At 43.4% G+C, this 12,117-nt stretch overlaps 1 protein-coding gene across 2 annotated transcripts; it reads left to right on the top strand.

Moving 5' to 3' along the window:
- Window positions 1-823: 823 nt before the first annotated feature.
- On the top strand, window positions 824-10,336 carry Gpr75 (G protein-coupled receptor 75). 2 transcript variants are annotated; one of them, XM_020168583.2, is made up of 2 exons: window positions 824-1,039; window positions 5,928-10,336. In XM_020168583.2, the coding sequence occupies exon 2, from the start codon at window positions 6,045-6,047 to the stop codon at window positions 7,665-7,667; it is 1,623 nt and encodes a 540-aa protein (XP_020024172.1). In that variant the 5' UTR covers window positions 824-1,039; window positions 5,928-6,044; the 3' UTR covers window positions 7,668-10,336. The 2 variants fall into 2 exon arrangements, with proteins under 2 accessions (XP_020024172.1, XP_073905809.1); XM_074049708.1 differs by lacking the exon at window positions 824-1,039 and adding an exon at window positions 4,147-4,294.
- The last annotated feature ends 1,781 nt before the right edge of the window (window positions 10,337-12,117 follow it).

Here is a 12,117-nt window from a genome sequence, read left to right as displayed (position 1 = left end):
GGAGTCAGTGCTCCTGGTGTTCTGGTACAAGGTAAAGAAAAACGGCACTCAAATAACTTTCTCTGTTGTTAAACAGCATTCTTGAGGCAGAAAATACCCTAGTTTGGGGTATTGAAGGGATAATTTAACCAGCAAAACAGCATTCTTGAGGCAGAAAATACCCTAGTTTGGGGTATTGAAGGGATAATTTAACCAGCTTTATTTTGTGTCCATAATAGCAAACACACTCGAGAATGTTACTTGATGACCCAGACTAAAATTAAGGGCATTTTAACAAATTTTGGACACGTGCACTTTAGGAGGAGAGGCTGGTGGGGTTTGTTTTCTTTTCTAGCTGGATACATTGCAGTATTGCTTTTCGAGATTTGTTACATTCAATATAGAATTAAGTAATACCCATGATTTCTTAGCTTGGGTGTTTTCTTGCTGGTTTTTCTTTTTTTTTTTTTTTTAATACTTAGTACTTTTTCATAATAGTTATTCTCGTTGCTGAGTTCCCTCAAATTCACTAATGTCTTCAAACACTTAATCCATGTTAAAGTTGGTTTGTTAAACATTTTGTTGTAATGATTTGATTTTTAAATCAGTGTCGCGAAGTGACAGCCCCATGAGAAGCCAGACAGGCCGGCTTGAAAGCCCAGGGTCTGGGGGGAGGTAAGCAGCGGGCACGGTGAGAAGTCCAGGGATCCCCAGGGGACCTGCCCAGCCAACTGGGACCCTGCGCCTTGCCCATCCCCGGGCCGAGCCTCCGGGCCGCCGTGCGCCATGAGCGCACTGCTGGTGCCTAGGTGCCCTCCTCCCATGGCAGGTGCCCCGGGGGGCCGCGGGGCGGGCGGGCTGGGTGTCCGAGGCGGGGCAGCGCCCTCCGCGTCTCCGTGACTGCGCCTCGCGCCCCCGGCTCGCTGAGGCGCCCAGGATGCGCGGAGGCGGCGGCAATGGCGACGATGCCTCTCGCCCTGCATCATCCGGGGCGGCGGGCCGCGCTGGGGTCCCGGCTGCCCGATGGAGGAGGAGGGGCAGCTCTGCGGCCACCCGGCAGGTGAGAGGCCGTGCCCGGGCCCCGGAGGACAGCGACCCCGGGGGGACCCAGAGGCCGGCGGGCGGGGTAGGGGGGAGGCGGCGCTGGGCCTGGCCGGGCCCGCGCACCTGTGCTCAGCTCGGCCTGCAGGGAAGCCATCTGTCCCGGTCCTGACCAGTTCCCCTGCCCTGCCCAGCCCAGGCTGAGCCTTCCTCACCCTACCGACCCTCTTCCGATTCTCGAATACGCTTCTCATAACCCGCCTAGGCCCTCCTTACCTCATCTCCCCCTCAACTCCGGGCCGTCCCCACCCAGCAGTCACTGGCCCGGGGCGACCTCGGCTCCCCCCCAAGTCTCCCACCTCGCTCTGTCCTCAGGCTAGCGTGCTCCTTGGCCTCCTTATCCTTCCCGTCGAAGGACCCAGGTCTTCCCTTCCCCACCTCATCAGTTACCCCCGGCTTTACAGCTGGTTCAACAGCTGAGACCCTGCGAAAGGCTTGCAATCAGCCAAAGCTGCCCAAGTGACCTTGGGCGACCTGCTGACCTCCCTGCGGGTTTTCCCGAGCCACACAATACAGCAGGGACAAATGCAGAGCTGGGCTCCCTGGGAGGGTCACGTTCTGAAAGTGCCTGCCTTCAAGAAACTTGGGACATCATGTGAGGGAGACAGGAGTTGGAAGAATCGAGGTCATGAGTTAATTTGTAAAGGCTCATTTAAAATGTTATAATGTCTATTAAGTAATTAAAGCAGCACACAATATTAGGGCTCTTCCAACATCTTAATGAGAAATAATCACCACGGGGTGATGTTTGGGTTTCCTATTATTTCGGGGTCCCTCCTCCTCATAGCCAGATGCTGAATCATTCTGTCTTAGTGTGGCTAATATGCATGCTTAATACTGGTGTTCAAAATTAAAATCTTTCTGATTTTTATGACTTTAATCACATCTTCTAGGACTGGTTTATGGTCCCAGAGATAAAAAGCATTGAAAATAACTTTGGTAACATCTAATATTTAGGTCCCCCAAGCACGGAATTTTATACTTCTGCCATAACTTTGTCATAAATTGTGATCTCAGCTTCTTTTTTGGGAGTGGTACTGGGCTTTGAACTTAGGGCGTCACACTTGCTAGGCAGTTGAGCCACTCTGCCGGCCTAGCTTCAACTTTCTAAAGTCCCAGGAGTTCTGGATTAACTCTCTCTCCATTTCCTTATTGCTTCTAAAGTTTCTCTTCCAAAACCATTCTGTCAATTTTGTCTTCTGTTTTTCCACCCTTTTCTCTTTCAAGCTCCTGATTTCTTCTTCCCCACCTCCACCCCCAATTATCCCAATAGGAGTGATTTATAACTACTTTGTACTGGAACTAAAATCATCAGGCTTGCCCAAAAGGTATAATATAGAAGTGTGTGTGTGTGTGTGTGTGTAGAGATAGGTAGGTAGGTAGAAAGATGTGGGCATATATAGATATATGAGAATTTTGTGTTCCAGGAACTTTAATTTGGCGTGACCATTCACAGGATTGGTCGGGCACCAGTGGCTCACTCTTGTAATCCTAGCTACTTTGGAGGCAGATATCAAGAGGATCCACGATTCGAAGGCAGCCCAGGCAAATAGTTCTGCGAGACCTTATCTCAAAACCCTTCACAAAAAAGGGCTGCTGGAGTGTCCTTGGGTTCAAGTTCTAGTACTGAAAAAAAAAAGAAAAATTAAAAAGTTCACAGGATTATTGTGAGAATGAAATAGTTTCATATCTTATATAAAGGCTCTAGTATAAGGGCCTAACTGTAATAATTACCCAATAAGTTTCAGCCACTGTCATTAACTTTTGACCTAGGGACCCCTCCCTTGAGCCCTTTGCTGTTCAGTGTAGCGTGGAGGTGAGTGTGGGCTTTGAATAGTGACTGCCCAGGTTCAGATCCAGGCATCTACCACTGACTTCAGTAACTGGGCTCTCACTTTCCTCATGTGCAAAAAGAAGATGTGGATCTTATTTCATGGTCATTGTAAGGATTCAGTAAGTTGATAGTGTAGAACATTGAGAACACGGCACACCATAAGAACTCAGCAAAATTAATATGCCAATGATGACATCGACAGGCATATTGCCATTATTATTTCCTGACCTGGAATTCTCCTTTATTTTTAAAAATCTATTGAAAATGTTTTCATTATTCTAATATAAAATATATAACTGCCAAAGCTGTGCCTCCAAGGCATCGTTTTTCCTCCTTTCTCTTATACTTGATTAGATGGAGTGTCTCATCATCTCATTTTCCCCTTGGCAGCCCCTAATTACCTCTTGGCCTGGGGTCTTTGTAACATCCATCATTCCTCTCCTTCCTTATTTCCCACTTTATTTCTCTTAGCATCCTGATCCCAAGATCTTCCTCCCTCTGATTTCCTTGGACTGAATTCCTGCTTCCTCCTCACTCTATATTTTTACTTCTATAGAGGAAACCCTTGGTTGGGGAGGTAGGGTGGGGGGCACGGTAGATTATTGCAACACTAGTTAATGTCTCTGCTCTTCTTGGCTCCTCAAATGGACTTTTCCTTCTACTTTTCATAAATTAACTCCAATCCTCCAATTAACAATGTTTTATCAACAGTAAAAAGTTGTCTTTTTCACTACAAAGATACCAAAAGAGTTCAGAAACAGGTATACAGTCTGTGTGTGTGTGTGGTGGGGGGTATACAGTCTTTAATTGGAAACATTAAGAGCTATCCATTCTTACTATTTAATTCTAATCATCAAGAAACAAAAGTCCAGGATTTATATTTTCCATAGAACTTCTCTGAATGAAAATACAGAAGAGCTGGGTCTCACTGGCACCATCCGAACCATGTGACCATTAAGCACAGAAGAGGTATCTTCTTCCTTCATAAAGGAGTTATATGGATCTCCCAGAACTGGTATTTGTCTGAACTCACTGGCGTGGCATGGCTGTAACTGTGGCTAAATGCCAAAAGACCTCTGTACTGTGCTCCAAGTTGCTACTTGCAGCAGCAGTAATCCCTCACTAACCTGATCCAGCAACTAAAGGGTTGACAGCTGGAGGCCTCTGGGATCCAGCTCAAGCTGGTGGTTAAGAATTCTGAACATCAGCCCCTAGACCTCCCCAGTGCTATTGGCTATTCCTAAACTGTTGGGGTAAAGCAAGTTCTTTTCAATTGTCAAGAGCATAGCACTGAACTACTTCGTCTGCCTTGCTGGAATCTTTGGGAGCAGATTGGACACCAGGCCATATAGGTCTTTGGGGACAATGTAGAAGATTTGTGTAAGTGTATACTAAATTTCATTGCACAATAGAGAAAAAGAAGGTTACTAAGACAAAGGAGGAAGAGCAGTTATTAAAGTGAAGAGTGTGTGTTGATCATCTTTGCACCTTTAGCATCTTTCACAATGCTGCCATATGGCACGTGCATAATTAACGTAAATTGAGTGAGTAAATGCCTTCTTCTACTTTGTCATGAGAATATGAGGACATTTCTGTTGAAATAATGGTAACTAACAGTTTAGAGATTACTGAGTGGTTTTGTTTGTTTGTTTGTTTGTTTGTTTTGCAGTGCTGGGTATCAAACCCAAGACCTCGCCTATCCTAAGTAAGGATTGCTCTACTGAGCTATATCCCTGGCCGCTGTGGTGGGAGAGCATTTGCCTAGCCCTGAGTTCTACCCCTAGCACTGCCAAAAAAAAAAAAGAAGTCAAAGACAATTCCAGACATCCTTTGTTATTTGGATTTTCCCCACCTCACAAAAATACAGCCTTGCACAGAGTCTTTTGTTTGTTTTGTTTTTTACCCCAAAGAAGCATATGTAGTTGGCCAAGAAGTTTCAAGTTGGGAAAAGAGCCTGATACTGGGAAGTCAGGGGTTCTTCCTTAGAGAAGAAAACAGCACTTGCAGGTGATTTGTGGAGGTTAAGTGAAGGGCCGCAACACGACACATATCAACAGCACCCTCCTGGTTAGGTTTCAAGTATGTCCTGCTTCTGCCTTGGTCCCTCTACTACAGACACCCATTCGCCTTTCTCCCAGGCTGTTTGTCCCACTCCCTGCCCCTCATCTTCCACCCAACTGCCTCCCACTCACTAGAGGTCTCTTCCTTCTTCCCAGCTCCTCCCCAGGCTGGACCAAGCTTCCCCTCTTCTCTTTGTCCCTAGTACCCTGCAACCAGGCTGCAGTTACATAGTTACATAGCTAGACTGATCTCCAACTGGATTGCAATCTCTCATGGAGAGGTTATGTTCATGAGTGTGTGTGTGTGTGTATTTCCAGTGTCTGACATGGAAATGTTTATTTGCTGGGTTGGACCTTGTGAAGAGAAATGGGTTTTTTTCCCTCTTTATTTATTTATTTGCAGTATTAGGGTTTGAACTCAGGCCTGCATTTGAGCCTCTCCACCAGCTCTTTTTTGAGATAGGGTCTCCAGAACTATTTTCCTGGGCTCACTTTGAAACCGAGATCCTCCTCATCTGTGCCTTCTAAGTAGCTAGGATTACAGGTGTGAGCCACTGGTGCCTGACTGACAATAATTTCTTCTTTTCTTTTCTTTTTTTTTTTGTGAGACTGGGGTTTGAACTCAGGGCCTTGTGCTTGCAAAGCAAGCACTCTACTGCTTGAGTCACACCTCCAGTCCATTTTGCTTTGGTTATTTTGGAGATGGGGGGTCTTGTGAACTATTTGCCCAGGCTGGTCTCAAACCTCTATCCTTCCAAACTCAGCTTCCCAAGTAGCTAGCATTACAGGTGTGAGCCACTGGCACCTGGCATGAAGTGCTTTTGATACACCAGAACAGAGGTGAAAAATTCTAATGCATTTGTAAAATAATAATAATGATGAGATCACTGTATTAATTCCTTTATTTCCACATTAATCTCTTTCTGTTTCTGGATGTGCATTTTTGTGTGCAGGCTTATCTGCCTTGGGCCTCTTTTGTCACGTGTCACTCATCTGTGAGTTGAGGGCCTCCTGATTCCTTCCCCCTGACAATTTTGGAGAGCAGAAGGAAGGCACGTTTTTCTCTGAAGATGAATTCAACAGGTCCCCTTCAGGATGCCTCCAATGTCACCTTGCTCCATGTGCCTCACTTACAGGGGGGAAACAGCACCTCTCTCCAAGAGGACCTTCAGGATCTCATCCACACAGCCACCTTGGTGACCTGCACTTTTCTGCTCGCAGTCATCTTCTGCCTGGGCTCTTATGGCAACTTTATTGTCTTCTTGTCCTTCTTTGATCCAGCCTTCAGAAAATTCAGAACAAACTTTGATTTCATGATCCTGAACCTGTCCTTCTGTGACCTCTTCATTTGTGGGGTGACGGCCCCCATGTTCACCTTTGTGTTATTCTTCAGCTCAGCCAGTGATATCCCAGACGCTTTCTGCTTTACCTTCCATCTCACCAGTGCGGGCTTCATCATCATGTCCCTCAAGACGGTGGCAGTCATTGCCCTGCACAGACTCCGGATGGTGCTGGGGAAGCAGCCCAATCGCACGGCCTCTTTTCCCTGCACCTTGCTCCTCACTCTGCTTCTTTGGGCCACCAGTTTCACCCTTGCCACCCTGGCGACCTTGAAAACCAGTAAGTCCCACCTCTGTCTTCCCACGTCCAGTCTGATGGCTGGAGAAGGGAGAGCCGTTCTGTCTCTCTACGTGGTTGACTTCACCTTCTGCATTGCTGTGGTGTCTGTCTCTTACACCATGATCGCTCAGACCCTGCGGAAGAATGCACAAGTCAGAAAGTGCCCTCCTGTGATCACGGTGGATGCTTCCAGACCACAGCCTTTCATGGGGGCCCCTGTGACGGGAGCTGGAGACCCCAGCCAGTGTTCCATGCCGGCTTTGTACAGGAACCAGAATTACAACAAACTGCAGCACCTTCAGACTCACGGATATCCCAAGAGTCCCAACCAACTGTCAACCCCTGCAGCCAGTCGACTCCAGCTGGTGTCAGCCATCAACCTCTCCACTGCTAAGGACTCCAAAGCCGTGGTCACCTGTGTGGTCATCGTGCTGTCGGTCCTGGTGTGCTGTCTTCCACTGGGGATTTCCTTGGTACAGGTGGTTCTATCCAGTGACAGCAGCTTCATCCTTTACCAGTTTGAACTGTTTGGATTTACCCTTATCTTCTTCAAGTCCGGATTAAACCCTTTTATCTACTCTCGGAACAGTGCTGGGCTGAGAAGGAAAGTGCTCTGGTGTCTCCAGTACATCGGCCTGGGTTTTTTCTGCTGCAAACAGAAGACTCGACTTCGAGCCATGGGCAAAGGGAACCTTGAAATCAACAGAAACAAATCTTCCCATCATGAAACAAACTCTGCCTACATGTTATCTCCGAAGCCACAGAAGAAATTTGTGGACCAGGCTTGTGGCCCAAGTCATTCAAAGGAAAGTGTGGTAAGTCCCAAAGTGTCTGCTGGACATCAGCACTGTGGTCAGAGCAGCTCAACCCCCATCAACACTCGGATTGAGCCATACTACAGCATCTACAACAGCAGCCCGTCCCAGGAGGAGAGCAGTCCAAGGAACTTGCAGCCACTGAATTCCTTTGGATTTGCCAGTTCATATATTGCCATGCACTATCACACCACTAACGACTTAATGCAAGAATATGACAGCACATCAGCCAGGCAGATCCCAGTCCCCTCGGTGTAAAGTCATGCACGTAGAGAATATTGTGCCAGTGGCTTTTGTTTCTAATATTGGTTGATTTTGAAAAGACTGTGAAGCCAGTGGCAGATTAAAATGTAGAGATTCAGTTGAAGGGTTGACAGTTGGGATTGTCTTCTGTCTGGATTTGCTTCATAGATCCTTGCCATTTTAAGATTTGATGTAAAAGTTTATTTAGATTTTTTTCCTGACTTGTGCCCCAATCTTTTGTACTGAACCTTTAAACAGAAGCCAGGAATGAGTACGCTACAACCTTAACGTAGAAAATCAACTGACTGCATCTTTTTTCTGTGTTCTGGGGCTTCAGAGTATATATTGGCTAGATCTTTTTTAAGGAATTTGAAAGTATGATCTTTGCTGAAGTGTTATTTTTATAAAAATGTAAAATTTGATTCTTTAAAGTAAGGAACACTTTGGTAGCAGCTTGATTTGAATAAACAACATATTGTTAAAATAAAAAATCAAAAATATTTTACCTATACTTCGGTCCTCACCCAAAATGCCAACATTAAGTTCTTTCCTTTTCTAATGTAACTGAGAATATAGAATTACAATTCTTGTCATTTCTTATATAGACATTATTATATGTGTTAATTGGGTAGCTGTCTAGTTCTTTTAAAAAAGAAAGGGGTTTTTGTTTGTTGTAAGTGAATTATTCTGTGTCGAAATGATCTTATCCGAGAATCCTACTAGTGAAGTGGGACTGCAGGCGGTCATCGTAGGCAGGGGGCTGTTACGTGGGAGGCAAGGTAGATTATTATGCCTTCTGCGATCTTTAGTCTTGTTGGAAGGGTTTTGATTTGTGTTTTCCTTCTGTGTGAGAAAAGTTTATTAGCACCTGACAGAATTCAAGTAACTATTTAGAAATAACTTTTTGTCTATTTATATATTACTATAGTAGATATTTCTCAAGGTGAATCTATTTCTAAACTAATTGTTTTAGTTCTCTTCCATTAATCCTAAACTGGAAATGGGCAACTACATTAAGTATTTCTATACATAAAACTGATTTTATTCTATATTCTGTGATTCCTAGGATAACAACTGTGAACTCATATTTTTATGTGAAAATATTTTCATTATACAGTTAGTATTTGAACTCACTAGAATTTTGAAACTGTAACTATTAGACTCAAGACAAGCATTAAGATGCAAAACCTGACTTTATAAACTGTTATAGTTAAGAATCATGATTGCATATCAGAAGGTACTTTGTTCCTTTGGATGAAAGGCACTGAACTGATAGCATCCTCCCTCAGGCTCTTTCCAAACACGGAGGTCATGGATGTGGGGTGGGATGGGGAGAAGACAGAGTAGATTTCCAACTAGAGCTCAGCTCAGCCTCATCTAGCAACTCTTATGTTCTGGCATTCACTGGTTACTTCTATTTCTGAGATTTCGGTGCAAGGTGTAAATTTTGTTTTTAAATTCACCTTTTAGGAATGACTCACGTACTCCTTTGCATTCTCCCTCCCTCCCTCCCTTATCTCACTTTATTTTTGCTGTTAAATTTTATAACAGAAGAGAACATATTCACTCTCACTTTTTTTTTGTAATTGAATGCTATTTTTGGAAGTCACTATTACCTATTTCGATTGTGCGTTTATATTTTTAATGCAACACTTTTCATTTATTAATAGCCCCATGAGATAGGTGAGTATATTACCTTTTTTTAACAAAGAATTGAGAAATCTAGGGCACTCTCTCTTGGGACCCATTTGCCCTCCCTCCCCCCGCCACCCGGTTCTGGGGGCTCAATTCTCCCACTTTACACTTTTTTTATTTCAATAAACTCTCCCACTTGAAAAAAAAAGAATTAAATCTAATATCCTCTCCCAAGATCAAAGAATGGTGGCAAGTTATGAATCAGATTTTTGTCTTAATTTAAACCCTATTATTTAGTCCAAGAAACCAAATAGCTTTATAATTAATCAGGAAGGTGTTTCACACTTTTAAAGGTGATAAAAATCTCAAAAAAATGTATACATCTCACTTTTTGGACAGGAATTTTAAATGCGATTTAATAAAAGCTTATAACAAAAATAATTTCTACTTGTAAAATTTTACATGTCAAATTTTCTGACCTTTGAGTTTGAGATGATTTGACCAGCATGGGAGCCCACCCATCTTTGGGTGGTAAACATTGTAGCATAAAGAAAACTAGGCATGTGTGTATAAGGAATTCAGTTTCTTTTTGCTCATCAAGAAATTATTGATTTAACTTGCTTGAAAAACATAATGGGCTAGATTCTTAGCTCCTCTCCATGTCTATATCTACTTATAGATATAGATATAGATATATAGATATAACTTGTCTCTTCATAAGTTATGTATGACTTTCTATACCTACATGGTATTACCATACAGGTAATGTCTATACCGTGTAGGTATAGATAGACATATATCACTTGTCTCTTCATAAGGGCTAAAATGAGAACTCAGAGTAAGAGAACTCAGTTGAATATGATTAATTTGAGAGTACGTTAATTAGTTCTCTTGATGCTTTACTGTGATGCAAAGTATGTGATGTCTCTAAAACCATTTAATAATTGTTCTTACGTTAACCATTAGGCCAGATTTGTATTTCTGATGCTTTTAATGTACTTTTAAAATAAAGTTTGGAAAATAAAATGTTGAAAATCCTGATACTTTAACCATTAGATTTTCATGATATCTTTCCTTCCAGTCATTTAAAATCCATCATTGAGTGAGCCTGGTGCTGGTGGCTGTTGCCTGAATCCTAGCTACTTGGAAAGCTGAGATCAGAAGAATTGTGGTTCAAGACCAGCCCAGGCAAATAGGTCAAGAGACCCCCATCTCCAAAATAACCAGAGCAAAATGGCTGGAGGTGTGGCTCAAGCAGTAGAGCATCTGCTTTGCAAGTGTGAAGCCCTGAGTTCCAACCCCAACCCCACCAAAAACCAAAAATCACCAGAGGAGGCTAGGGGCTCCATTCAAGTAGTAGAGCACTTGCCTCACATGAATGAGGCCCTGGGTTCAACACACCCCAAAACAAGTGAACAAAAAAACAGAGCATAGCAATGGTCATTTTTGCACAATGGATATGTTGAACCTCAGAGAGGGAGAGATGGTTATTTTCCCTAAGAAATAATTTGTTGGAGCTGGTGAAGTGGCTCAAGTGGTAGAGCACCTGCCTTGCAAGAGTGAGGCACCAGTGGCTCATGTCTGTAATCCTAGCTACATGGGAGGCAGAGATTAGGAGGATCAGGTTTCAAAGCCAGGGGACATATCCCAAGTCCCTATCTGAAAAATACCCACCAGAAAAAAGGGCTGGTGAAGTGGCTCAAGGTGTAGGCCCTGAGTTCAAACCCTAGTACCCATACTGTAGCATATATACTAACAGAACTAACCAAGAATAGTTAATTAACTCCAAAGTTTACTCACTTGGCAACCACCCTCCAAACCTACAAAGTAAATGGTCAACATCAGAACTCTGTTCCAGAAAAATTTGGAATCATGTGTTTCATTGGAAAACCCAATTTGCATCTCAAACTGTAGCTTCTGGGGCATCTGGAAAGTGTAATTACACTATGAAGGCATCCTAAAAGGAGGTTAGGAAGGGATACTGAGTTGTAATCCACTCTGCCCACAATGATCCACATTGGCAGTACTCCACATCGATACACACAGCTGTAGCCATGCTTCCAAACAGAAGCACAGCAACTCTTCTATGCTCCCTCATGAGATAATGCAACCTCTCATTTCAACAAAGATAAGCTTCAGAGGGAAGATACAAAGTAAATCACACCAATCACTATTCTCAGTGGTGTTCACTACCCTTCTAGTTCAGTCAGAAAATCCCAACACAATTGTCCGTAAATGAAGGACTAAATTATAAAGCTTATTCCAACAGGCATTTCATATAAAGTAGCAGGGAAAACAGGAAGGGTAGAAAAAAGGAAATTGGCTGAAATGTTCACTGACACACACACACATGCATGCATAATAAGATGAAGAAAATATGGGAGCTATCGTAGCTTGCTTGCTGGAAGCTGTAGTTGGTACTTTTTAACTCCTTCCTCCTTTCTCCTTTTCCAATCCCTTTTCCCTTAGCACATCAGATAGTCTGAGAAATTAAGTTTTAGGAAATAGTGGAGGGATCAAAATATAAGAAAAGAAAATTTATGGCTGGTGGTGTGGCTTAAGCAGTATAGCACCTGCCTAGCAAGTGTGAAACACTGAGTTCAAGCCCCAGTACTGTCAAAAAAAATTTAGAGCCAGGCACGGTGATTCACACTTGAAATTCCAGCTATGTAGGAGAGGTAGAAAACTATTGCCAGCTGGGCAAAAAGCAAAAGGACCTATCTGAAAAAATTAACTAAAGAAAAAAGGGCTGGGGATGTGACTCAAGTGGTAGAGAATCTGCCAAGTTAGCGTGAGGCCCTGAGTTAGGAAAAATCAAGTAGAATTATAG

Source organism: Castor canadensis, chromosome 12 (genome assembly GCF_047511655.1).
Source record: "Castor canadensis chromosome 12, mCasCan1.hap1v2, whole genome shotgun sequence".
Lineage (NCBI taxonomy): Eukaryota > Metazoa > Chordata > Mammalia > Rodentia > Castoridae > Castor > Castor canadensis.
Note: the sequence above shows the minus strand (reverse complement) of the source record. Positions and strands in the feature narration are given on the sequence as shown.